General features: G+C 40.1%; 1 protein-coding gene across 1 annotated transcript in view; it reads left to right on the top strand.

The window, feature by feature from the left end:
- The first annotated feature begins 17,855 nt into the window (after nucleotides 1-17,855).
- Nucleotides 17,856-25,373, top strand: part of TBC1D22A (TBC1 domain family member 22A) — a 175,290-nt gene continuing 167,772 nt past the window's right edge. Inside the window, exons 1-4 of the mRNA XM_082752207.1 lie at nucleotides 17,856-18,040; nucleotides 21,163-21,219; nucleotides 22,575-22,915; nucleotides 23,669-23,848. Of these exons, the coding sequence (XP_082608333.1) occupies nucleotides 17,979-18,040; nucleotides 21,163-21,219; nucleotides 22,575-22,915; nucleotides 23,669-23,848 (640 nt within the window). The 5' untranslated portion in view covers nucleotides 17,856-17,978. The remainder of the gene's footprint in view (nucleotides 18,041-21,162; nucleotides 21,220-22,574; nucleotides 22,916-23,668; nucleotides 23,849-25,373) is intronic.

Raw genomic sequence — 25,373 nt, 5'->3', positions numbered from 1 at the left:
ACTTAGAAAGCATTATCTTTAAACAAAATGAACAAACAAACAAAAAAACCAACTCCCCCTTCTTTACTGTCCTTTGAACTTCAAACGAATTTCCAGGCTTCAAATCTTCCTGGGCATCTGGCAAAAGATACCTCCTTTTTATCAAAGGCGTTAGAGCAACTCAGAGCTGAGTGCCTTTACCTGGTTTCATGACTATGTTTCAAGTTCCTGCTACAGTACAAGTATTTAAAAACAACAAACAAACAAACAAAAACAAACAAACAAAAAAACCCACGACCCCCCAAACCAAACAGGTTTCAAGCAAAATGATGGCTGAATTATAATGGCCTTAAACTGATGTAGATATAGATGTATCTCAGTGCTGTCAAGAGACAGCAGCTATTGTAGAAAACTGTAACTCCTAATAGAAATATATATATATATATATTTTTAATACTTTTGCAATGGTGAAGCTATTATCATGCCTAAGTAAATCTTGCATTCATCCATCTGGGAGTGAATCTACAGAGACACCCTCTGTAGCATCAGTGTTTGGCTGTGTAACTTACCTCGTGATTTGTTCTTCCCCTGACCCACCTATAATACAACACCCTTCTGCTTATTTATCCACTTGTACCATAAATATTTACAAATACTCTTCTACAGCACCTTGTATAAATCACATAGAAACTCTGATTCTTTTCACGTCTATTTTTATTGGACAGGTATCTGTTTTAATGGACAGCAATGAAGTAGCAATTCTGTGAAATCACAATATTTTTCATCATTATCGTGATCTCAGAGTCAAAGAAGCTGTTGCCACAAGGGCTAGGGGCTAACACACTGACACCTGTGCCCACGCTTAACCCTGTGCAGAAGAGTCCTCTGGTTTAAGAACCAGGAGCATCAAATGGCAGGGTGCATTCAGCCAGGAGTGCTCCCAGGGTATCTCTGAAGTATGATCATATCATCCATCCTCCTCTTCACATGTTCCAGCTCCCGCTATTAGAATTGCTTGGGCTCTTACGCATTGTCTATCCAAACCACGCCTACCACTCAGTGCTTCTGGAACAATAAGCATTTAGCCAACCTGACTAAAAGCAGAAAGAGTCCATACAGAGGTTTAATACATGTACCATTACATTAAGAGCAGGCACACAGAATCCTCTCATGGCAATTTTCCATGAGTGGAAATCCATGGGTGGATGTGTTTTTTTATTTAAAAGCTTTGACTCCTACAGGAGTAAGAGCAGTAGTGCTGTGTCACTTTAATTTGTTCAGGAAGCTACTTTTACACTGATACAGTAATTAAACGCCATAAGCACATCAAATTTCAAGTTTATGTCTACCAATGAATTTGAAAGACATAATTTATTTTCTACTTTAGCGCATGATCTTTTATTGTCCTTGGAGTCATCAATATTTGAAAGCTGATAGTAAAAGCAGAAAATCATCCTACAAACTAAATATCTTGTTTACAGGAGGCTATTAGTGCATAATCAAATCCTACGTGATTTTTTTTTTTTTTTTTGTATACTGGAATAGTTCAGAAATAAATGCTATTGATTGTTTCAGTGCACTGCCTAGCAAAAATGCACAGAATAGCACAAACAATGCAGTCCCTAAGATGCACTCACCCCATTTGTTACTGTTCATTTTGGTTCATTTTGGTTGGCTTGGAATTCTATTGACCTTTCTGGCATCTGAGGGCTGGTATCTCAAACAGTCAGGTCCTTCCATCGTGCTCCAAAATCCAGCCCATATCTGAGCAGCCAAAAGCCTTCATCAGATCAATGGATGTTCATCAGATTTTTTTTCTTTCAGATGCAAAATGATGGAACTTTAAGAATAGTTCCATGGCTCGTCAGAACATGTTCCAATTGCAGAAGCTTTCTTCATTTTCTTACAATATTTCAGGATGTTTTACATGAATATTTTTAATCATTATATCATTCCACAAGCTGGGGTGCAGTTGGCCTCGAAATATGGTTAAGCACTAGTCTAAACTGCAGCAGTGTAACTGCCAAGAGAAACCAGGGGGTGCTACCTTTGGCACCCACATTAATTTTGAACAAATGCAGAAGCCACCAGTCCTACCAAATTTGCAATCTACTATCAACTCTTATACCTTTTACTGCCATTATCATGTGTTAGTCCCTACAATGCCCTGAGCCTGGCCTAGAATAAACAATATTAGAAACAACAAACTGGTGAAAAATGAATAATCAGGATGGAAAGCAGTTTGTACTCAGGCTTTACAAACAGCTTTTTATTACTAGGTATTAAGCAATTATGCATGAATCAATACGTAGTATCTCCTGTATAAAGAGATTAAAAGCTTCCCCTTCCATACAAAATGCAATTTTCAGCTACAGATTTGTTTTCAGCCCACTTCTGTGAGGCCACGAGACCAGAAATGGGAAGACACAATATTTGTGAAAATTCTAATGTGAGAAAACAAGCATCCCCTGCCTTGATATTAAAAAAATGTAGCAAAAAGGAACAGCAACACTGCGTATCACTCAGGGCAGATGACTTTTATGCTGAAGTCCTGGAAAGAAATTAATCATTGCTGTAAGTGGGCAGAACACAGCTGGGAGTGGCTGAATTGTGTTTGCAGCCGAGGAAAGCTGAAGAGCACTCTGTGAAGCAGCTCAGCTGGATTCCTGAGCAGTGAGAGGCTGCTAACCATCAGCGTTTTCAAACACCGCAGCGGTAAAAGCCCACCAAACGGCTGCAAGGAAGTGTTTGGTCTCAGGCCCAGTGGGAATTTCCTCAGCTTTCAAATAGTGGGGGCCCTATGCCAAGATCCCCACAGCACTGCTTATCTTGAAAGTAAACAGCCCAATGTGTTTGGCACCGGCTTTGCTACTGCCGTTCCAGCAGCTTTTATATGGTTTGTACGGGCACAGCTATCACAGCGCTGGAATTAGGAAGGATCCTTTTTTAAATCAAGGATCTTTTGCTAAATTTCCAGAAAGCATGTGCAGGGAAGATACAAACTGACAAAAATCTTAGCCATAGATAAACAAACATGCAGAACTTTTAGTCATCTCAAGCAGAAATCCCTCTTTCCGTTGTCCACCTACTCCTAAGTGCAACACTTCTGGATGTCAGATGGAGTAGGGTGTGCTTTTCAGTAGGGTATGCTTTTCAAACTTCATGAAGGACCAGCTTTATCCTTTAATGGATTCTTTTTTTCCAAGATAATCTTAAAGCTCTCAATGTTGCAGTTACTGTAATAAACCTAATAAGCTCCTAATGCACTAATGCTGCTGCCAAAGTAGGTAGGTTCCAAAAACGTGGACTCACATGAACTGCCCAGTGACCATGCTGACATGAAAACAAGTCAGGTTCAGACATCAGGTCAGAATGCTGTGATCTTCAGCTGACTGACACCTGGACATGCTGCAAAATGATAATTGGCTTGATCCTTACGAATGAGATTCGTAAACCATCAGAGCGCTGAGCAGCACCAACTCATACTCCAACAGCTGTTTTGTTGGCAGACTCCAGGGAGACCTCTTATTATAATCTCATAATGAGGTATTAATAGCAACCTCAGGAGACACTTGCTCTTTCTTGAAGAGGCATTATCTGTAACTATAAAGCCCCATTTATTCTCATGAAATGGATAGAAACACTGGTGACAAGGAAGGCACTCTCTGGGTTCTCTTCTGCAGGTGGGAAGACCCTCCTGACCTGTGTGCTTCCTTCCGACAGGAGAAATTGCACACTGAAAGTACAATACTTGGCCAACAGTAAACTAGAATCTGTGGTCTTTGATGATGTTTTCATACAAGGGAAAGTAAAAGGAATTATTATTTTTGTCTGTTTAGATTGATCCCATAGGAAATAGCAGTGAGAGCCACTTACACAAACAGTGATGCTACAATAAGTTCATTTCATTACATGACAGAGGATAAATGAAGTAGACTAATTGTAACAGAAAAGAACCCAGTCATGAAGCAGAATCATCCCTCTAAAAGCACACAAGACTACTCTTGTGGATGTTTTAAAAGTTAAAAGAAAAAAAAAAGTCTTTGGTCAAGCTTCCAGTCCTTAAAATCCATGGGATCCATATGTGAGCTGTTTATAAGAACCAGTGTTTCTTAGAGCAGCATGAAACCCTACCACCTAGGTTCAGTTTCCTCCAGGCACTGTGTATGTGCCCATGGAGGTGTGCCTGCCAGGGAGAAATCTATAGCAATGCCGTTCAGATGGGCAGGTGGCAATGGAAAAAAGGCTGTATGGAAGGAGAAACACTCAGGGTGCCAAAGATGCCTATTGCTGGCTTGTGTCTCCAGGATTTCTCCACCTTTAAGAGGTCTCTCAGATATTGATCTTTTTTCCTTAGTATGAAAGGGACGAATGATTCCCCTGAAGTTCACAGGAGCTGATGAATGCTATGAAAGGCTTTTCACAACAGCACTGACAAAGTTGCTTGCCTGTTTCTTCCACTAGAAGAAAAGATCGTACGGCTTCACTGCTGAAAGAAACAAAAGAGCAAACAAACACTGAGCAATTCTTTTAAGGTGAAGTAGGTACTCAGGCTGCAAATGCATCCCAGATGTAGAGGACCTGATCTTTTCCATATGAAAAGCAGGTTCTGCTTTGTTTAGGTTTGAAGAAAAAAAGATGAAGCAGGACTTATGTCAATTATGCCCAAGATCTTACAATTCAAATGCAGCAATCAATGTTTCAGTAGCGGTATAAAACAGTGAAGCTAGAATGGATATGAGTTCTATTTTTTGGCACCCCAGAACACAAGAATGAACCAGGGAACATTTTTGCATAAATTTGACCTGAATAAATATGATAGAAGTGATTTGATATTGTTAAGCTTGCCTCTTGTCAAGGCAGATATGCATACTGTGATAACACCAAGAAGCAATTTCTACTAAAACAATTCAAACTACTTCAAAACTGCACTAGGTACTGTGTTTTCATCAACCAGAGTATAAACAGACCATTAAAAGTCAAAAGTTATACACACTTCTTTTTTTATTACCATGAAACTGATGGCAATGATGGACATGATGCTAAACCCTCCTTTTCCCCTGTTCCTTATTTTTTGAGGTTACTGGAGTCATTATTTTCTTCCTCAACTAAAAAAAAACTTCACAAAAATAATTGTCAGTGGGCATCCAAACCCTCAAGTTTAGTAATTTAGGACTCGGGCCAACAGCAGGATTGAGTGAAGCTGCGGGAGGATTGAATGAAGCTGCAGGAGGATTAAATGAAGCTGCAAGGTGATATTTTGCCATCAGATGACAGGATGCTTATACTGCACGACAGGACATCCACACAGTCCTTCTGCTAAAGCCATCTGACGACATGAAAAGGACAGAAACAGTCTAATGGTTTGCCCAGCCCTTCTGAAAATCCATTTCACTCACCAGTTGTATAATCCTTGATCGTTGTATACTAATTATGACATTTTCCAAAGCAACGTGGCTTTAGTGCTCTGAACAACTCTAATCTCTTCTTAGGCTTGTTTCTCAGCGGAAAGCTGAGCTCGTTTCAATGGAGATCTGATTCTCGTGCCTTTCACAACGCATTGACCCACAGGCACGTGGCTGTCCTGGTCTGTCCCAGCTGGAGATGGAGGCGGACACAGCCAACAGCACTGGCACTGAAATCTGGCATGGAAGGCAGCTGGGAGTGAGTGGAAGTACCGGAGCACAATATTCTTTAGCAGGGAAGCTCCTGGGAGGCTTGCACTCTGTGCCACGCGGAGCTTCCAGGGGTGTGCAGTCATACAGTGCTGGGCTTGTCTGGTATCAGAAGCAGGAAAAAAGCTAAAATCTTTTCCTCCCTTCCCTGCTGAATTAATTTGTATTTGAAGCACTTCTTTCACAAATATGCTATTGAAATACCTGAAAGGTTGAAGACTCACATGGACAGAAGGTGCAATTTTTCTTGTTATCTGAGGTTGGCAGACATGTTTTTACAAATGAATCAACTCAGTTTCCAAGGCAGAGAGACAAATCGGGTCCCTGGAGTTTCACACCGCGGGAAATGCTTTGGAAAGTGTTCCAACCAGTCCTTTATCAAATATTGCCGTGGGTTTGAGCCAGCAGCTCCTCATCAAAGTATTGATCTTTCGCTGGCGTTACAGCATCTTGTTGAGACAGTGACATCATGTTTCCAGCAGAGCCAAGGGCACCTCAGCCCCTCTCCAGACGTGCTTGAGTTGAGCACACTGAAAAGCGCAACCAGATGCAGAGTGCTGATGAACAGTTCTTCACCTTCAGGAAGGGAGAACTTGAATGCAAGCAAAGATTTATTAACACAAATGCTTCCGTTACGTTTTGAGACTGGTGAAAATGACGTGAGCTTCAAGCTTCAACCTAGCTTAAAAAGCACAACTGAAGATTTGTCTCAACAAAGTTCGATATTGATAGGTCACTGCATGACTGAAACTACTCCAAAGGCAACAGTGTTATGGAAAACACCATGGACAAAACCAAAGTCTACTGAAGTCAGTTGTATCTTAGTGCCACCATTTCTTGAAAATGAAAACTGACTGGTATTTCTCTGCCATAATAATTTTCTAATTAATTTTACTGGGTTTGAGCATAGTGCCAACTCTCAGCATTGAAAGAAAGGAGATATTTTCCACCATTCTGCAGTGGGCAACAGACAGAAAGTTGGAATACTGTAAAGAACTGACATAGCTGCTGCTGTGGTGGTGATTTATTCCTTCACTGCTCACATATGTTCACACTCCTCCTGGCTAATTATTTAAAAGCTAGGAAGAAATTGCCGGAGCTACATTTTGCTATGGAGAAGGCCCAGATTCACACCACTTCTCATGAGACAAGCTATAGAAGGAGCCTACTTCCTGACTTTTCTGTTTCTATTCAAGACAGAATACATTTGAAGACAGCAGTTTAGGTCTTAGCTTGACTAGAAGGTATTCAGAAGTTGCCCTCTTTCTTCAGCTACGCAAACATATGAAAGCTCATTTTTAGACAGAGCAAGTTAAATTAGCTTCCTCCACCATTTTTTCTCTTGCCACAAAGGAAAAAATATCATTGTTCTTGGCAATACTTTAATAAAAGTACTTTTAAATTTGATTTCTACATAAGACCAAGCATCTGTACTGACGTGCATTTATATATACATATACAGTCATACCTAAACCAACACAATGTAATTTTCTGTATTGTAGAGAGTTTAAGTAATACAAGTGACAAGAGAGATAAATTATAAGAAGAAATTCAAATGGGAATAGCTCTGAAAACAGTTCATAGGTTTTAAGGCCAGACAGGCTCTTTTGATCATCTCCTCTGATTTCTGCACACAGAACACAGATTTTCACACAGTAAAGCCTCAATCGAGCCCAATGAATTGTAGCAGTGCTACAGCATATCTTCCAGCAAGACATCCTGCCTTGATTTAAAGAACTCAACTTATCGAGAAGCTCCTACATCCCATAATGTATGATGTAAGTGCTCATCCTTCTGCCCAGGGCAGGGGGGTTGGAACTAGATGATCTTTAAGCTCCCTTCCAACTCAGATCATTCAGTGATTTTATGATCTTCAGTCTCTGGATAGCATTTCCCCTTAGCTTCTTCCAGTACCTAGCTCCAGCTGTTACATAACGTTATGACTGCTATCTTCTTGAGCAGTGATTGCTATTATCATTATTTGCAACTCTTAATTTTTGTCACCTACAAATACACAGCACAAACCAAAAAGGAGAAAACACAGACATTTTCAAGATTCATTAGGGTTTCAATATTGTTCCTGTTCTACAGTTCATGGCTGATTTTCAGAGCTAAAGAGAATTTTGAAAAATGATGCATAACGTATTTATTTCCTCTGGCTACTTGTGAAATCTTATTCTAATGACCATGCATACCAGAATTATTACCACTGTACTTCAGGATTTCAGTATAAGAGATTAATCCTTTGAGCTCTTTCTATTTAAAATGGCTTTAGCTTCTGAGGAGCTGCCTGTGATTGCCTTATCATTTTCTCTTCAAAACTCAGGGCCTCTCTGGTGGTTTACGTCAGTATTCTTAGTTCATTTCTTGCACCAAGATTGCCAGTCCTGAAACAACTGTCAATATCATTCAAGTAAAATTGCAAATTTTCATTTCAAGGTTTAGAAGCTAAGCTGTTCTTTTATTACTTTACAACATGATGAGACATGCTGTGTTATACAAGAAAGTGATATGAATAGCAAAATATTTCATTCTCACTTTTTATTCTGAGTTTTCTTTTTTCCCCTTAGCCGGAAAGCTTGAAGTATTCCTACCCATTTCTGAAAAGTAACAACCTCTAACTTACATTCAAGAAACTAACTTATATTTAAAGAACAAAATTATGCAGGTTTTGCCTTTTTTATTTTATTTTATTTTTTTTCCCAGTTCCAGCAAATTTTTTAAATTTGGAAAAATATTCATTATCTTTTTCCAGTGAATACTTTGTAAACCCAGTTCACTAACAGAGTGTATACCTCTTGGATAAAGAGCAGCAAAATTTCAAAATGAATGTATAATAAAATAGTTTGCCACCTTTATCACATTTTTCTTCCACCCAAATACCCTGGAATTACTCTTATTTTCTTTGTAATATAGTTTTGCTTATGTCTCCTTCACCAGCCAACAGCCTTTCTGTGGTAGCGCTTGGTAATTCTTTTCTACTGAAAATCATGCTTAAAGGATCCTGTTACTAGAGCTCCAATTCCAATATCTTTGCTGTACTCCTCACTCTTACATATATTTGCTTTTATTAGAGCAAGCATACACAAATCACAGAAACAGTGATAAAAAATTCTAGTAATAAAGAACAGCTAATGAGACCCAATCTAAACATACCTCTAAAGCAGCAAATTCCATTCCTCTTCAAGGAAGAAAACATGATTTTTATACAATTCGCTTGACTTGAATAATAAATATAATGTATGATGCTGAAGATATTTTTGGAAATTATATCTATGCAACACAGTGCACAGCCAACTGTGAATTTATATTCTATCCTGTATTTATCAGTCACCTTACATATCTGAAGTCACTCTATCGCTAATCCTGTTCTACGGAAATTGTAATTAAGAATATTTCAATACTGAAAATGTGTGGAACACTGGAAAAAAAGAAGGGAAGAAGGCTGTTTTCAGGTTAAGGGTAAATTTCAACTGCTATACAGAGAAACTCAGAAATGGATTAAAAAGCAAACAGTGAAACTTAATTATCTTCTAATATATATTTGGATCAAAGAGAAATTAATTGAGTGCAAAAAGTGTTTGAATAGCATGGTAAAGGCTTTGTTATCCTCAAAGAACATCAACAAAAACTAATCCCTGAAACAGACACAGAAGACATGGAAAAGGCACTAAGAGTGGCTTGGAGGGATAAAAAGTGAAGTCTATGACAGATTTGAATTGGATATAGAAATCCAAGGAGAAACCCGAGGAGGAATTTCAAAAGGTGCTGGTGATGGAGCTGGATGGCTGAAACCAGAGCAAAAGAAAAATATCTGCAGCAGTCAGGCTTGAAGATTACCAGAAAACAAATGTTCACCTCAGCTCTCAGGATAAACTGAAGATGCAGATTAACGCACAGCTTGATGCATACTAACACCTGAAAATATCTGCTAAAGATAATCCATCAAACATCTCTGTAGTATCATGTCTCCATTCTCCTTAAACATGTGGGCAGAGTTACAGATTCACTTCTGAACAGCTTTTCTGACCACAAAATGGAAGGAGTCATACATGTGACTGCCATATCAAATGCAATGTCTCCATTTTGGATACATCCTTGCTGAATACATCTGCCGAGCAACTCTGTTTAGGACAATGGATAAAATAGGATGAGAAGCACAGACTGTCCAGGTAAAGAACAAAAGGGAATGTCACTTTTACAGACTACTTAAGAACAGTACAATGAGGGATCTGGAGGTTTTCAACACCTGAAGAAGGCCCCAAGGAGAAAGTCTGCATATAAATTCATCATAGGTTTGTAATAGTAAGCCACAGGTAAGAACAGGCCAGGATCAGCAGTCACAGCAACAGCAGGATAACCAAAAAGTAAATATTGAGGAGAAATACTCCTCTCCATGCCTGCTACATGTTCGGAAACTTTGAGAGGAAGTTGTCCATTAGAACCAAAGTGACCAAAACTGAGAGGTTGAACCAAAACACCTCAGTCAGCTATTTGATTCTTTCTTAAGAGCTATTAGTCTCTTGGTTTTGAGTACTTTATCAGAAAAAAACAAAAACAGAAATTTTGAAAAGAGGAAAAAAAGCAAAGCCACTTAGCAAGGTGACTATACTGATAAGGAAACCCAAGGGATCTGAGAGCCCTACTCACAATTGTATTGCATGCCCAAATCTGGTTTTGTACTACAGTTAATTACAGGTGAAACTTAAAAATGCCAATTTGTAGATTCAGAAGAAAATCTCCAGACAGCCATCTTTTGCATTCTGTCCTACTAAATGCCCAGTTTTTAGACAGAAGCAATAATACACAGTTTTGCTATTCGTTAGGACTCTGGAAGAAAGTGGTTCTGTGTCTCTTCCAATGTGTTGCCTACTCTCACTGACTTTTGAGAAATGTTAATGCCTATTTCCACATCAAGCCACAGCACTAAGCAGGCTGTCCAGCACCTTTTAAGATCTCCCAACAACTTGGGAAGATCTTTTACCCACAGGAAAAATCGACTAATGTTACAATTTTTCTCTGCACCTTGTTATGACAGCAAACTAAATTTGAAAATCAGAAACTGATTTGATTTGTACAAATTAAAGAAAAGAAACTTATATCAATAATGAACAGAATAGAACTATCATGGCTCAGAGCCAAATATGCGCTGATTTAATTCTCTATGTTTGAAGTTCTGTCATGGTGCAATACTATGTTTAAACCTTCACTGTATGTACTGAAGGCATAATTAACTGGAATTTCAAGGAACAAGAAATATCTTGGAAAGAAAACTCGTTACTTTTGCCAACTTGCCTGTCTTCTACCCAAGACTTCCACTTAAAAATCGTCCTCCCTCCTGTGAGTCATGTAAGCCTCTACTGCATATTGCATCAGAACTCAGGAAGGAGCAGTTTCATATTCCGGACTGTCAGTGAACAGAGAGCGCTCTGCTAGGCTATACCCAGCAGAAAGTGCCAGATGATGTGTGTGACACAGATAAAACTAAAAAAAAAATAATTAAAAACCTTCACCTAAAAATGCATTTAATGTAAACATGAGCACTATTGCTAATATTTTAACGAGTGACAGATTTTTAAAACTACCCACATCGACTACTCATCCAGAAAGTGAAACAGAAAACAGAGACATTTATCTAGAGACAGCAAATATTTATTTATGCTCTTTTCAGTTTCATTATCTTCTTTCTCCATTACTTCCTACAGTGTGAATGTGCACAATTCTATACATGTGCCCTATCAGTGCGAGTGTATTTTGAAAAGTCTGCTCTTTTTCTTTTTTCCTCTAAAACCTTGTTCAACACATATAATAGAGAAGGCCACTTACTGAGAAAAAGTTGCAAAATGCTATGATGACTGCCTGTCTGTGATGAGGACTCTTCCTAGCCACCAGTTCTCTCATACTGATTCCTTTACCACTTTCTTCCTCTCTGATTTTCTGATTTTCTTCCAACTTTCAGTATTAGCCTCCTGGCTGACCTTTTTTTTGGATGCATCTCTCAAATCATGTTATCTACTTTATTTTTATTATTATTATTTTTTTACCTGTAATGCCTGAGTTTTGAAGGACTCATGCTGACATTCTTCACAGAAGTCCCTGTGTCTTAGGTTTCATATTTCTCATTTTTTCCTTTTTCTTAGACTATTCTTCATCCTATACATGTATACACCAGCACCTTCCTTTATAGTAAAATGGGAAAAAAATAATTCTTTAATTAACTTTTTTTCATCACAAGGTTTACCTTCTTTTTCATCACAAGGTTTACTGAACACCCAATTCTTACAGAAGTCTTTAATGACTGCTTTTTGCTACACTAGAGGGCCCCTACTAGAAATTCAGTTTCCTTAAGTGAACAAAAAAGCAGCATCATTCTGACCTTTCTAAAATATGTATTTTATTGGGTCTCTCCATCTGTCTTTCCTTCATCTCTGGCTGCATATTCAGTACTCCTTTTGTCATTTTCTCCTTCTAACTTTATAGATGATGGCTTTTCACTCAACACCTCATCAAACAGTATGCCCACAGACCATAGTCTGCTGCAGTAATTAGGTGTTCATCATGATTAGGTCACAAACTCCTCTTTGGCTCCTTCTCTTAGAGCAGTGCTCCTCAGAACATCTCCACCTTAGAAAACAATCCTATTATGCTTCCTAACTCTTCTGTCATTATCCTTCCCTTCCTGCTCTCATGCCAACCCTGTAGCTGGATCCTCTTCAAGATGTAGCCTGACACTTGGCGTGTTGCTGTGGGGCTGCAGTGGGACATACAAACCATATTAAAGAGGGTTCTTCCTATGTATGGCCACCTTTTGGCCATATATTACCATAGGATTCCATCAGACCTTGAACTCTCAAAAAAGTAATTCTTGCCAAGCCTACATTTGTAATGTGCTTTCCTATGAATCTTTGAAATCTCTCACTGTCCAGCCATAAGATTGAGTCAATTAGGAACAAAGGTGAAATCACTCCTGCTTCTGGACCATCTTAATTCCTAGACCACCCTTCACTGCTCAAAATGACAGCATTTACTTATCAGTTCTGGAGTTGTTCACACTCAACATACAGGTTTTGCTCAGATGTTGCTGCTTCTCCCTCTGCACATCAGAGAAATGCCTTTCTCTTTGCCCATAAGACTAATGTGCTCCTCCTGACCCTCACATCACACACACTTTTCCTCTGCACTGCACTGAAAGAACTGCTGTGAATGTGTTATTTACTAAACCATGCCTAACCTCTTTCAATCTAGTTATTGGCTATCCCTCTTCTTTAACATCCTTTTGTTTTCTCTTTCATGGCTCTCCAATGACTACTTCTCTAATTTACCTTGTGTTGCCCTGTATCTTTTTGTCACAAAATACTGAGCCCTCTGAGACTGTTGTCTTCTCTGGTATAATTGTCTCTCTCTGTTTCTACTACTCTACTTTTTGGATGCAATGCTGTTCTTGGGTTAGCTTGCTCATCAACTTTACTCCCTCTGCTTGGTTTTATTTTAAAGAACTGCTTCTTCCATGACATTTATGATAAAGTAGATGGATAAAACGGCTAGGTTAGGTTTAAGGGCATTTTCATCAACCAAACAGCAAGAGTGAAGTATTGTGTGCAATACCCAGAAGCACTTCCAAAAGTTAGTTAAAGCACTAAGAACGTGCAGAAACTAATACTTCAATATGGAAGTGGTTTGTTTTAATTGTTTAAATGTTTTCCTTATTGATTCAAGCAAACAAAAAGTGGATACAGACTCAGTCTTGTTAGCTCTTACAGCACGTCACTTTAAACCACACCTCACTGCTGTGTCTACATCATAGCGTGTTGCTGACACAGCGATGTAAGGATAAGCATGAAAAAGCACACTCCCTAGCTTACACAACTTTATCAGCAAATCCTCCCCGTGTGAGTCTAGCTAAGCTAGCACAGGAGTGCTGTTGACAGCTCAGTTAATTTTCTTTAGCATCAATCTATACCTTCCTGTGTCATGAGAAAAGCTGTTCTGTATACACACCATACCTCCACAGAAAAGTCTACCTGTATAGGCATACCAGTGCAGCTACAATTGCTGAAACACTCCAAAACAGATGAGCTGAAAAACAAATTGGTGCAACTGAATGCCCACTGAAATACCTGTATATATGACTCACCAGGTATCACACCACAGAATAAATATCCCAGTGTCTACTTTGCTCAAAATATTGCTAGTGAAAGCTATAGCTCTCCTAATTTTGACCAGCCAAGCACATGGCTCCATTTCTACAATTTAGAACATACAGAAACCTCCTGAGCATCCTCATTTACCAACTGTACGCAGTGAGTGGACTTTGAAAAACAACCAAGAAAAGTAAAAACAAAGAATTTTGCTAATTAAAGGCATTTCATTCCTGCTGAAAAAAAAAATAAAATTAGGTGTGGTATCAGTAAGAGCTTAATTTTGAAATGGCCTATAGGACTTCAGAAGAAGAAGGCAGACCCTTGGAGGTTCAATATCTTGAGTCACTATTTTAGGGAGACATGCTTCTCATAAAGTACTCTATAATATATTTTAGAATATATATATTAATAGAAATTCTATATTAAAATAAAAAGGTACCAGAAAGAAACTGAGCTGCATACCAACACCAATTTAAACTTAATTTATGCTTAGCCTAAACTATAGTCCTCCATCCTCATTCTGTCCCACATTATTAGGCTTTTCATCCTTTTATCAGTGCATTTCCTACTTTACACACACTTACAGAATCCAGAAAGTAACCAAACTCACAAGCCACTGGAATCCTAACTCCTCTATCAATATTGACTGAATTGCCCACAGTCTGGATGCTTCTTGTGAGCTCGATACCTTACTTGCCTATGCTGGCAAAGACCTTAACTTAACTATAAATTCTTGCACAGAACTTTGCATGAAACTAAGCAAATAGTACAATAGGCCAGTTGATATATTCTTGCTCCAGAATAATGAAAATTCCCATACAAGTAGTAAGTGAAATATTGCTCTAATTATTGTGATCCCAGTAGTAAAGAGCTTAGTTAACATAGCTGCACCAACTTGAAAATAGCTAGTTTGGATGTCTGAAGCACTGTAACTACAGCTGAGCACAATTCAACATTAACCAATTTCCCAAGTGCTTATTCAGAGTCTTGGGAGTACTTGAAGACTATGCAACTACAGTAGGCGAATCCCAGTGGTGACTGCAGTGTTGTAATTCTTTTTGAATGGCACCCCATGAACACTTGCAAATTTCCTTCTTAAATACAACAAAGAGGTTGACAGCTAAATCTGTATATGCCCTTAGCTGCACGTTCCATTTCTGGTACCAAAAAAACTAAAGCAGGAACACTGCTAAAATACATATTCACACCACCTTCTCTTTCCAAGTACTCCATAGTTGTGAAATTATCTTATTTTGACAATACAGCACACTGTTTTGTAAGTCCTTTACAGGGACAGGCTCTTCGTAGCCAGATCATCTTAAGTGACAGGCATAAGGGATTGTACATAAATTACCTGATGGGGTCTTGAAAGACTCTTCCTTCCAAATCCTTCCCATCTCCCTAGCAGCACAGGTCTGTGTTTGGGATAAAACAAAACAGAACAATGAACAAAATACAAAAGTGAATAGAAAATGAATGAAAACAGTGTCCTTGTCCTCTTGAAAGTCAAAAACAGAGAGGGCCCCGTCCAACTGTGGATGACCTCAGCCCATGGGTCTATGCTGGCAGCTGCTTCCCACAGTAATGCTGACAAAGATTGTGTCAACGTGTTCTCCCTATTCTTCACAGTACACACGTAGCTCCCTTTGCACATCCTGACTATCTGGAGTGTTAGTTGGAACAATTAATGCAACAGTTGTTTCCAATGTAGAACTTTCCACTGCACTGGAAATTTAAGCACAACATAACATATACTGAATGTAATGAAAATGAAATAATGCAGTTAACTTTGTACTGACTTTATTACGTAATTCAATAAAACCTTCACTTCTAAAATGAACCAGAAGTTCCACATGGTTGCACCAGACTGACATAAAAGTTAAGTGGCTTTGCTTCAGGATTCAGGCCAAGTTTTACAAAGATTACAGATGGCCTAGGCTACCTAGGCTAAAAATAATTAAGTTTTCCTCCGACAAATATCAACAACGAACACGTAAAAAGAGCAGAAATACAGCTTCAGAAACTGCATTACTGCTTATGACAGAATACATTTATTATGGATTTATCACGTTTTTGACTGTCACAAGCAAAAGTATCTCATTTTTGTATTCTGACAACGATGGGTCTAATGTAAACTTAATCTATTTTAGACCAAGCAAAGTTCCACTCATGACCTTGCAGGTGTCATTTTCACTTTAGCTAATAGACATAGTTCATATTACACTATGCTTCCTGTGTATTGTATTAAAACTGCTGATACTCAAGGTCACAAAGCATTACAAAATGCTTACAGGCCCATAATCTTTAAGAGGGATCTCATTCATAGGACACTAGCAGAGAAAAGGATACCCATAGCATATTTGTCGATAAGTAGCATCGAAATTTCCATGACAAGCAGCTTGCACTGCTAGACCCTGACCTTGCATGATCTGCTAAGCAACGATGGTTAGTTCTTAGAAGGTAAGTCCCAAAGTAGGCAGAAAACTTCAATATTTTGTACTTCTAATAAATCACTTGCATTTGAAATACACACCAAAGAACAAATGCTGAGTTACAAGTCAGGTGTTGTACTACATGCCATTTTTGAGTTATGCCAGAATGTTCACTGCAGGGACATTGACATATTAAATTAGCCTTGCATTAGGATGCAGAGAAAAAGATCTGTAATCAGCACTGTTTTCTCAGGACCCAGGCTCCAGAGACTAGCATAGAAACATATCCATTCTGTTTGCAGAAATGAGGCATCTTTGGATCAGAATTGCTGAGAAAAACAAAAAAATAAACAAACCAACAAAGTGGATACGATATGAAGTCTAGTCTTTAAGGGAAATTTAAGGTTGAGAAAGATTACAACTGTGCCTGCTTAACCCACAAAAAGATAAGATAGGTAAATAACAGTATTTAGCAATTATATAACAGAAGAAAAAAGATAATCCAATTTATTTAAAACATTAGATGTAATTTGATTGAAATTTGTCCTTTTATCTTCAACGTCTCCTTCTGTTGACATGTCAGGTTTTGCATTTCTTCATCAAGAATATTCTGAACTACTCTCTGTCTATATTGGCTTTATGAAAAAGGACTAAAGCCTGAAAGTGCCTTGCTCAGAATACCATGAAGAGCAGTCTTTATAGGAATAGTTCAGGCCATTGATCATACACAGGACCCATATGGAGGTCGCAATACCTTTACAGGCTATCATAATATACCTCAACACAAGGTCTGCAAGGGATTTAGACAGGATGGGAATTGAAGCAAATGGCTCCCTGGTGCAGCTGCCTCAGCCTAGATTTCTAGGCTGATCCCACTGGGGTCTGCCTGTTGCAGCTCTGTGGGGTAGTGCTGTGGGATGGGTGTCCTATGGACAGTCTGTTTTTCTGGAGCACAAGTCCTGTGAGGAGCAGCTGAGGGCACTGGGGGTGTTTGGTCTGGAGGAGGCTCAGGGCAGACCTTATTGCTCTCTGCAGCTACCTGAAAGGAAGCTGTGTGGAGCTGGGGGTCGGCCTCTGCTCACAGGGAACTGGTGACAGGACCAGAGGGAATGGCCTCAAGTTGTGCCAGGGGAGGTTCAGGCTGGCAATGAGGAGCCATTTCTGTCAGAAAGAGCGGCCAGGCACTGGGACGGGTTGCCCAGGGAGGTGGTGGAGTCACCGTCCCTGGGGGTGTTCAAGGAGAGGTTGGACGTGGTGCTTGGGGACATGGGTTAGTGGTGGCATTGGTGGTAGGGGGGTGGTTGAACAAGGTGATCTGGGAGGACTTTTCAAACTTTAATTGTTTTGTGATTCACAAGAGGCCGCTGCACATGTCTAAGCCTCCCCGTCCCGTCAGGGCCACCTCCACCTGCAGCTCGGAGGCCGCGCCCCACCGCCCCCTGCCCGCCCCGCCCCGCCCCGCCGGCCCCGCCCCGCCCCGCCGCCGCCATTCCGGACTCTGCCCCGAGCGCCCTCCCCGGCGCTCCCTGGCTGCCATTGGCCCTCTGCGAGCCACCCGGCAGTACTCTCACTTCTGGTTGGCAGGAGCCGCCGGGCCGCCTCGTGGGGCGAATGAGGAGCGGGCTTGTTTACCGGTGCCAAGATGGCAGCGCTCAGTGCCGTCCCGGGGGGAAGCAATGGCGGGGAGTGAGCCGTGAAGGCTGGGCCGGGGCCGCGGCGCCGCGGGGCGGGGGGATGAGGTGACGGCCGCCATGGCGAGCGACGGCGGCAGGAAGCAGTTCTGGAAGCGGAGCGGCGCCAAGGTGCCGGGCAGGTGAGGGGCGGCGGCGAGCCCGGGGCCGGCGGGCGGGGGCTCCTCGGGGCCGTCCCAGCGCCGCCGCCGCCTCCCGCGGGGCCGGAGCCGCCCGGGGCTGCCCGGGGGGGCGGCGGGAGCCTGGGCCCGCCTCGCTGCCGGCCCCTGCCCCGGCCTCGCTGCCGGGACCTGTTTCCAGCCTGTCACTGCCCGCGCTGTGCTGGCCTTGCCCCCTGTCGCTGTCCTGGCTGACAACTCGGTGCGGGGCCTCCCCGCCCCTCTGCTGCTCGTCTGGGGTCAGCTCAGGGCCTGAAGGGTTTCAGCGTCAGGTTGCGCTGCTTGGGAGGCTGCGGGTTGGCACAGCGAGATGGGGGTGTGGGTCTGGGGAATAGGGGGCTCAGGGCAGACCTTATTGCTCTCTGCAGCTGCCTGAAAGGAAGCTGTGGGGAGCTGGGGGTCGGCCTCTGCTCACAGGGAACTGGTGACAGGACCAGAGAGAGGGAATGGCCTCAAGTTGTGCCAGGGGAGGTTCAGGCTGGCAATGAGGAGCCATTTCTGCTCAGAAAGAGCAGTCAGGCACTGGGACGGGTTGCCCAGGGAGGTGGTGGAGTCACCGTCCCTGGGGGTGCTCAAAGAGAGGTTGGACGTGGTGCTTGGGGACATGGGTTAGTGGTGACACTGGTGGTAGGGGGCTGGTTGGACCAGGTGGTCTTGGAGGGCTTTTTCCCACCATGAAGATTCTATTAGTTGCGTCAAAAAGTTGATCGTGGGTCAATAAGGAGTAGCTGACTTAGTCTTGTCAGGATTAGTCTTGCCAAACACCTGAGTTAGCCTTGCCAAACACCTCCAAAAAGGTTCTGAATAAGAAACAAAGGTTGTCTCAGCAAGTGGTGGTTGTAACTTGGGTCAAAAAGTTGGTAGTGGATAGATAAGGGGTAGCTGAGTTAGCCCTGCCACTGAATGCTTCTGAAAAGATTCTTCGTAAGCAACTAAGGAGTGATGGGGATAAAAAAGAAAAAGGGGTGTAGTTAGAAAGTAGATGTAAAAAGTCTCTTTTTTTTTTTTTTTTTGCTGCTAAAACAGCAGCTCTTCTGCAGTTCTGTACGGTCAGCTGTTTGGGCGGTGGATGGGAAACTTTTACTTCTTCGGTTTTTAGCCAAATACTGTGAAATTTCAAAGAGACGAAAGGGGACTTTAATGATTCCCAGCTTCTGGCCATGTTCTATTTTTTATTAATGAATATTAATAAAGCACATTGAAAAAGTTTTCTTAAATGAAAAGGTTTTCTCCTTTAGTGAAGACGTGCAAACTTGGAAAATCGTGAGGATGATTAGTGTTTTTACAAAAAGAAAGCTATTTTTTAGTGGTCTGAATTTGAAGTTGTTGAATACTGTTACAAATTTGCAAACTCTATTTACTCAGTGATCGAGGCATCATACAGTGAATTGACGGGTTCCTATTTTCTTTATGAATTTAAATAGTTGTGCCTTGAGACTAAAACATGGCTATAAAGCTATAGAGTATGTTTTCCTGCATAGTATTCAAAATATTTTTTTTGTCAACTTTGCTTCTGAAGTGTGAAGAGCAGAACCAGTTGTCCTATAGCTGAGAGCTACAAACGTACTCTCACATTCAAAATTTTCCAGGGAATATATCCCCCAAATGACATCAAGTGTTCTGACACTTACAGTTATGTTCTCTGCTTCCATCCCTAAACTATTCTCAGAGTTGGGTAATTCAGTTTCTTACATCCTTTTTTGTACAGATGAGATGTATTCTTGGTTCTCAGGTAAATTATGTAAACAATAAAGCTACCTTTACTTGAATGCTATAGGAAATAATCCTGCTCATCCTTTAATTTCTTCCATTCTCAGTTATCCATAAGCTCTAACTGGTGGTGGTTTTGTTTCTCTAGTTGTAAATGGACTGTTCTGGTCTGACTGTTCTTGTCTCTCTGAACTTCTTGTTCTGTAATTTCATAAAGTTCTTGCGGGGCTAAAACATGTTTGACTCTCCTCGATTGCACAGCCTGACCCTTGTGTAAAGCAGGAGAGGCAGTTCAGAGCGCACAGCATACAGCTGTGTGGGAAGCCTGGTGCTGGGTTGACTTTTTGGATTGTGTGGAATTACGTAAAAAATTCAAGAGTGTATAAAGCACCACCCTCAGACATCTCTAGGGTTAATTTCCCAGCTGTCAGTATGGCCTCTTTAGTATAAATCCAAGTCTCCTGTAATTTGTTATGACTGCAGTCTTTTTGGTGTGGTTCTACCTCAAATTTATGAAGGTTGGACGTATTTATATTTATGGTCTTGGGATTGATTTTGATTTGTCAGGAGGGCACATTTGCCTCCTGTAATGTGGTTTTCAGTGCGGATTTAGAGAGGTGTTACTGTTGCATATGATTTGCTTCTCTTACAATCAGAGTTTTTCAGTAATAATTTTCAGTATGAGGCTGCATGTAAATTTTGCTGGGATTTCCATGGAGCTTTTTGACTTACGAAATAATTTTGTAGCTGAAATCTGGGAGGAAATGAACTTGTAGTTTGTAGAGTTTTATTACTCAGGGTAATACGCTATTTTGTATTATTAGATGTTGTAGTAGGAAAAAAATCTGTCTTTGGAAGCTTTATTTCAAAGCATTTGTTTTTACTGCTCTTACGTTCTCTAACAGGGCATCTTTCACATGCTTTTTTTCCTTTAAATTGTTCAGCCTTTTGCTTTAGTGACTGTTAAGAATTGACTGGTTGGTTTTTGGGCCACAAGTACCCAGAGAGGATGAAATCTTTACAGACAGTTCTTTGAGAGTTTTTGTTTTCTTTTTGGCAAGAGATAAATGAAGAAGTGATAACTCAGAAAGGAGAAAACCTACACTGCTTTAGATTCATCTTATTATGGAGCTACCTTTTCTTATTTTATTTCCTGGAGAAAACAATAAATTAATGTAAGCTACTCTAGGCCTTAAAAAAGTGATTCTGTTTGGCATATCTAAGATTTTTATCGAGTAATTTCTTAGTACGTGCTTCAATTTCAGCTTCATTGTTTTTAGTTGGTTAGGGGATCCTTTGAAGTTGAAAACTGCTGGAACATTTCAGTTGTCTTCATTAGTGATTACTTATTACACGCTCTCTCTCTTCTCCTGTAGTATCCAACATGTGTACGGAGCTCAGCATCCGCCTTTTGATCCACTGCTGCATGGAACGTAAGTTAACCTAGTACTCAAATATTCAAGGTGGTTTGGATCTCGTCTGTCTTCTCTCCTCCTTTTCTTCTTTTTGTCAGAAGATGTTAATCTTCCTTTTTCAATTGTTGTCATAATCTTGACTTCTCTGTTCTGACTTCTCTTTTGTGACTTCCTGATGCTTACGGGTGTAAGTGGCTTTCCTGTATGCATCTTTCTGTTGATAGACTGCCTATTTTTTGTGTGTGCGTCCATCTGTAAAAGAATAGAATCAGATTATGGTGTAGATTAATTTGAGGCAAAGGTGGGCATTTTACTTGTGAGTGAGAAGACGACAGAGATTTACAGTGATCTAAAGTTTATTGACTTAGATCATGATTACTGGATAGCAGAATATGATGTTCATGAACGTGGCAGAAATATGAAACATCATTAGTAACCAAATAAATTTCATGCTAATAACCCCAAACTAGTGCAAACATCCGTCTTCATGTCCTTATGGTTGAGGTGTTTAGCAAAATACATTATTGCATCCTGACAGCTTCTGCTTTTTTATTTTTGAGAGTGGGGAAGCTGGCTCGATGCCTTCTTTAGCTGAAATCTGATGTGACTGCTCTGCGTTACAGGGAATGAGGACAAGTGCCAAGCTAGGGAGTGACACTTGGTTCGTCTGCCTTGTAGTGTGTGTTGGCAGAGGGACAAAAGGTTAGGAGCTGATAGGGCATGCTCAGACTGGTAACTGGAGGAGTTATCCTGACTGCCAGAAGAGCAAAGTTCTGAAGCAAATTCATGCTGGAGTGCCTGATTGGGGAGGAACGATAGTTGTAATGAGTTTTAAGGTGAGACTTGATTTGTTTATGACAGTGATTATGCTGTGTGATTGCATGTGATGGCTTGGGACTAGGCCCGATGACTTGATTACCGCAGCTGTGTCATTATGCAGCAATTGCATGGAAAGGCCTGAAACCTCTGTAGGAGTTCACAAAGCAAGAGAACTGTAACGTGTCCAATCTCCTAAAGGATTCCAATAGTATTCCCCTTACTTGACTGTGAGCTTTATTTATTTATTTATTTATTTATTTATTTATTTATTTATTTTGAAGACAAGGGAAGGAAGGATTTGTCCAGTTTGCATTCAAAGCCAGGAAGAGTCAGGTTGTTACCTGACTTTGTTCTCAAGAGTATTCTGCTGTATTCTGTCAGGGTTGGATGTAACAGCAACGTGAAGGGAAGGAGATAAATACTTGCTATGTATATAGTGTTATGCTGTCAAGCACAGACTTCTGTGTTTTTATTTTATTTTTTTTTCCCCTATCCGTCATGTGTTGCCTATTCCATTGCTAGTTCTCTAAACATTGTTTACTTGTTTTTAACAGCTTGGTAAAGCCAGGATCAAAACCACCTACAACTCCAGTGAAACTAAAGAAAGTCAGCACCTTCCAGGAGTTTGAAAGTAACACAAGTGATGCTTGGGATCTTGGGGATGATGATGATGAACTCTTAGCAATAGCTGCTGAAAACCTAAATACAGAAGTGGTCATGGAAACAGCTCACAAAGTAATTCAGAATCACAGCAAGTTACAAGAACAGCATAAATTTCAGGAAGAACACCAACAGGAAGAAAAACAAGTAGAATCTGCAGAGCTGACTTCAATTGCGTGTGGTGATAATAGGCTTGTTAAATCAGTCAGTGAAGGTCATACTTCGAGTTCATCAGGTATGTTAAGAAATGAATAGAAATGTTGAAAATAGAGTGAGGAAAGCTATAAAATGTACTTTTTAGGGCATTAACCCCTTCCCAACCTTTACTGCAGGTAAATGTTATTAAGTGATATTAATTGATTTGAGGGAAACACTGGACTCCATGCTAAACCATAAGGCATGTGTGTGAGAAATGCATAGATGAGGAAAGAATAACTAATTTCCATTGTTTTCAGACTCAATAAGTCTTCAAGTTTTGGAGGAAGTTGCACTATTGAATGTATCTTAACACTGAACTGTACCAAGATGTATGCAATTACAATTTGTACTATTGTAGAAAAATTGTTACTAAAATGCCACTGTATAAAATATATTGAAAAACTATTCATATAGTTGGAATGTTTGTCCTTATGTAATCTGTTCTGTGTTTTAATTAATTTTAAAGTAACCAATTGCAATGATTTCCCAGTTTATTTTTTTAGAACGGTGAGAGAGACAGAAACAACTTTCAATAGCACAGAGATGTTAGCAATAAATTAGCTTTGCCGTTAGTGCGATCTCTAATTGATGTGTTTGAATTGTGAAACACTGCTTGGAAGAGGAATAGTTCTCCTGTGAAATCCAAGTAATTTGAAGTTCAAAATTGTGTTACGCTTGAGTTTATATTTCCCCCAAACAGAACTTGATTTGAAATTTAGAAGTTCAATTCAAGTTATTAGTAGTTGTTTTGGTATCTAAGGCTAACTATTATATTTCTTTTTCCCTTCAGATAATGCCAGTGAAAATTCTTCCATGCAGAGATCTCAGTCTCTTCCACAAACTTCCACACCTCCCATGGTGAGTGGAGTGGCAGACTTCAGTACCTCAGTTACTCCTGCATTAACTGAAAGAGAAGCATCCCGATTAGACAAATTTAAGCAGCTACTTGCTGGACCCAACACAAATCTTGGTGAGTATTTCTTGTTTAAGCTATGAATTCCTTCTAAATCACTAGTAAACTATAAAACTTCTGTGATTGTTGTACTATTTTTCCTGATGGTTTGGATCTAGTTCTTTCAGCGTTTAGAATTGATCTTGCAAAAGAAGGATAAAATATTATTGAATGGTTGTAGGAATCATGCTTGTAATATGCAAGTTACATGCATGTTAGGTGGCTTCTTGTTCTGTTTCACATTATTTCTTCTTACTGGACAAATTTCAGGGAAAAAAAACAAACCATGAAGTATAATTACTTGTGTTTAGTATTGAAGCCTGATTAAAAAAACAGAATGTAGTATAGGAACGATTCTTATGCTTAAAAATATGAATGTGAAAAAATGTTTATGAATAGGAGTGTTACTGTTTGTCTACTCAGCAAGCATTCATCATGTTCAGACTGATACAGTAGTTCTGTGTCTCATCTGTGAATGCTGACAACATGTTAATGTGAAAACAAACGAATGTGTTGTCATATAACGTGACTGTTGCCTTTGTGCACTACGTTTTAGCGGCTGATGAGTAAGTGGAAGTGCTGAGAGAGAATCATAGAATCAAATGGCTTTGCATCCCAAATGAAAATCTGAGCAAGTAGAAAGAGTGTACTGTGTTTGGAGAACTTGGCCAGGCACTTTGGTGTAGGAGTTTATGTCAAAACAATAAATAAAATGTCTTTGAGTTAGACAACTCTGGAAGATATCTTCAGGAAACTTACAGAAGGACATAGAAACCATGCGTTTGCAGTTCTTGCATGAAGACTTCCCTTTCCTCTGTCATGAGACTTCTTCAGTGTAACAATATAAAATAGCCCAAATTGTGGCTTTTTTTCCATTCTGTGATTTGTCTTATTGTGAGATTGATGCTAGCAAAGCAGAACTATGGAAACAACGCTAACTAGACCAGACTTAACACTTCAGTGAGTTGTATCACATTCTTACGCAATGCAGCTGTGAACTCTGAGGTGTTGAAATAAATTGCATACTTTGCATAAGCTTGCAAATGATAATCAAATATCACTTTTTCTTCCTTTTGATCTGGCTGATGTTATGTTTTATGTGATTGTGACTGACACAAACTATTTCTAAAGAGTATTGTGATGGTAGAAACCTTGTTTACAAAGGGTTACAAAATCGGAGGGAAGACAAGGTTTAATTTAAACCTACCCGTTTCACTTTTGCTGCCTTACTTGATGGGAATACTTCCCCATTAAATGGAATCTAGGTATTAAAGTAAAATATTTTGGGACTAAAGGAAAATATCATCCCTTACTAGGAGTACAGGCACTGTGAGTATGGTGAGAGTGTACTCGGTGTTGTGAAAACAATTGTTGTTTTCAGAATGTTGCAGCTGGCTCATTCTCTTTCACATGTGAGTGGAGAGGGGTGCTTGTTTATCCTGATGGGCTGAATTAGTGGTCAGTCATCAGGGTGACATTTCAGCAAAAATTTCTACTCATTTCTGCATCTTATAGTAGGGTTGGCTTTGCTTGGAAACAGCAG

Source organism: Aythya marila, assembly GCF_965140915.1.
Source record: "Aythya marila genome assembly, chromosome: 1".
NCBI lineage: Eukaryota > Metazoa > Chordata > Aves > Anseriformes > Anatidae > Aythya > Aythya marila.
This window is presented reverse-complemented; position numbering and strand designations above follow the sequence as displayed.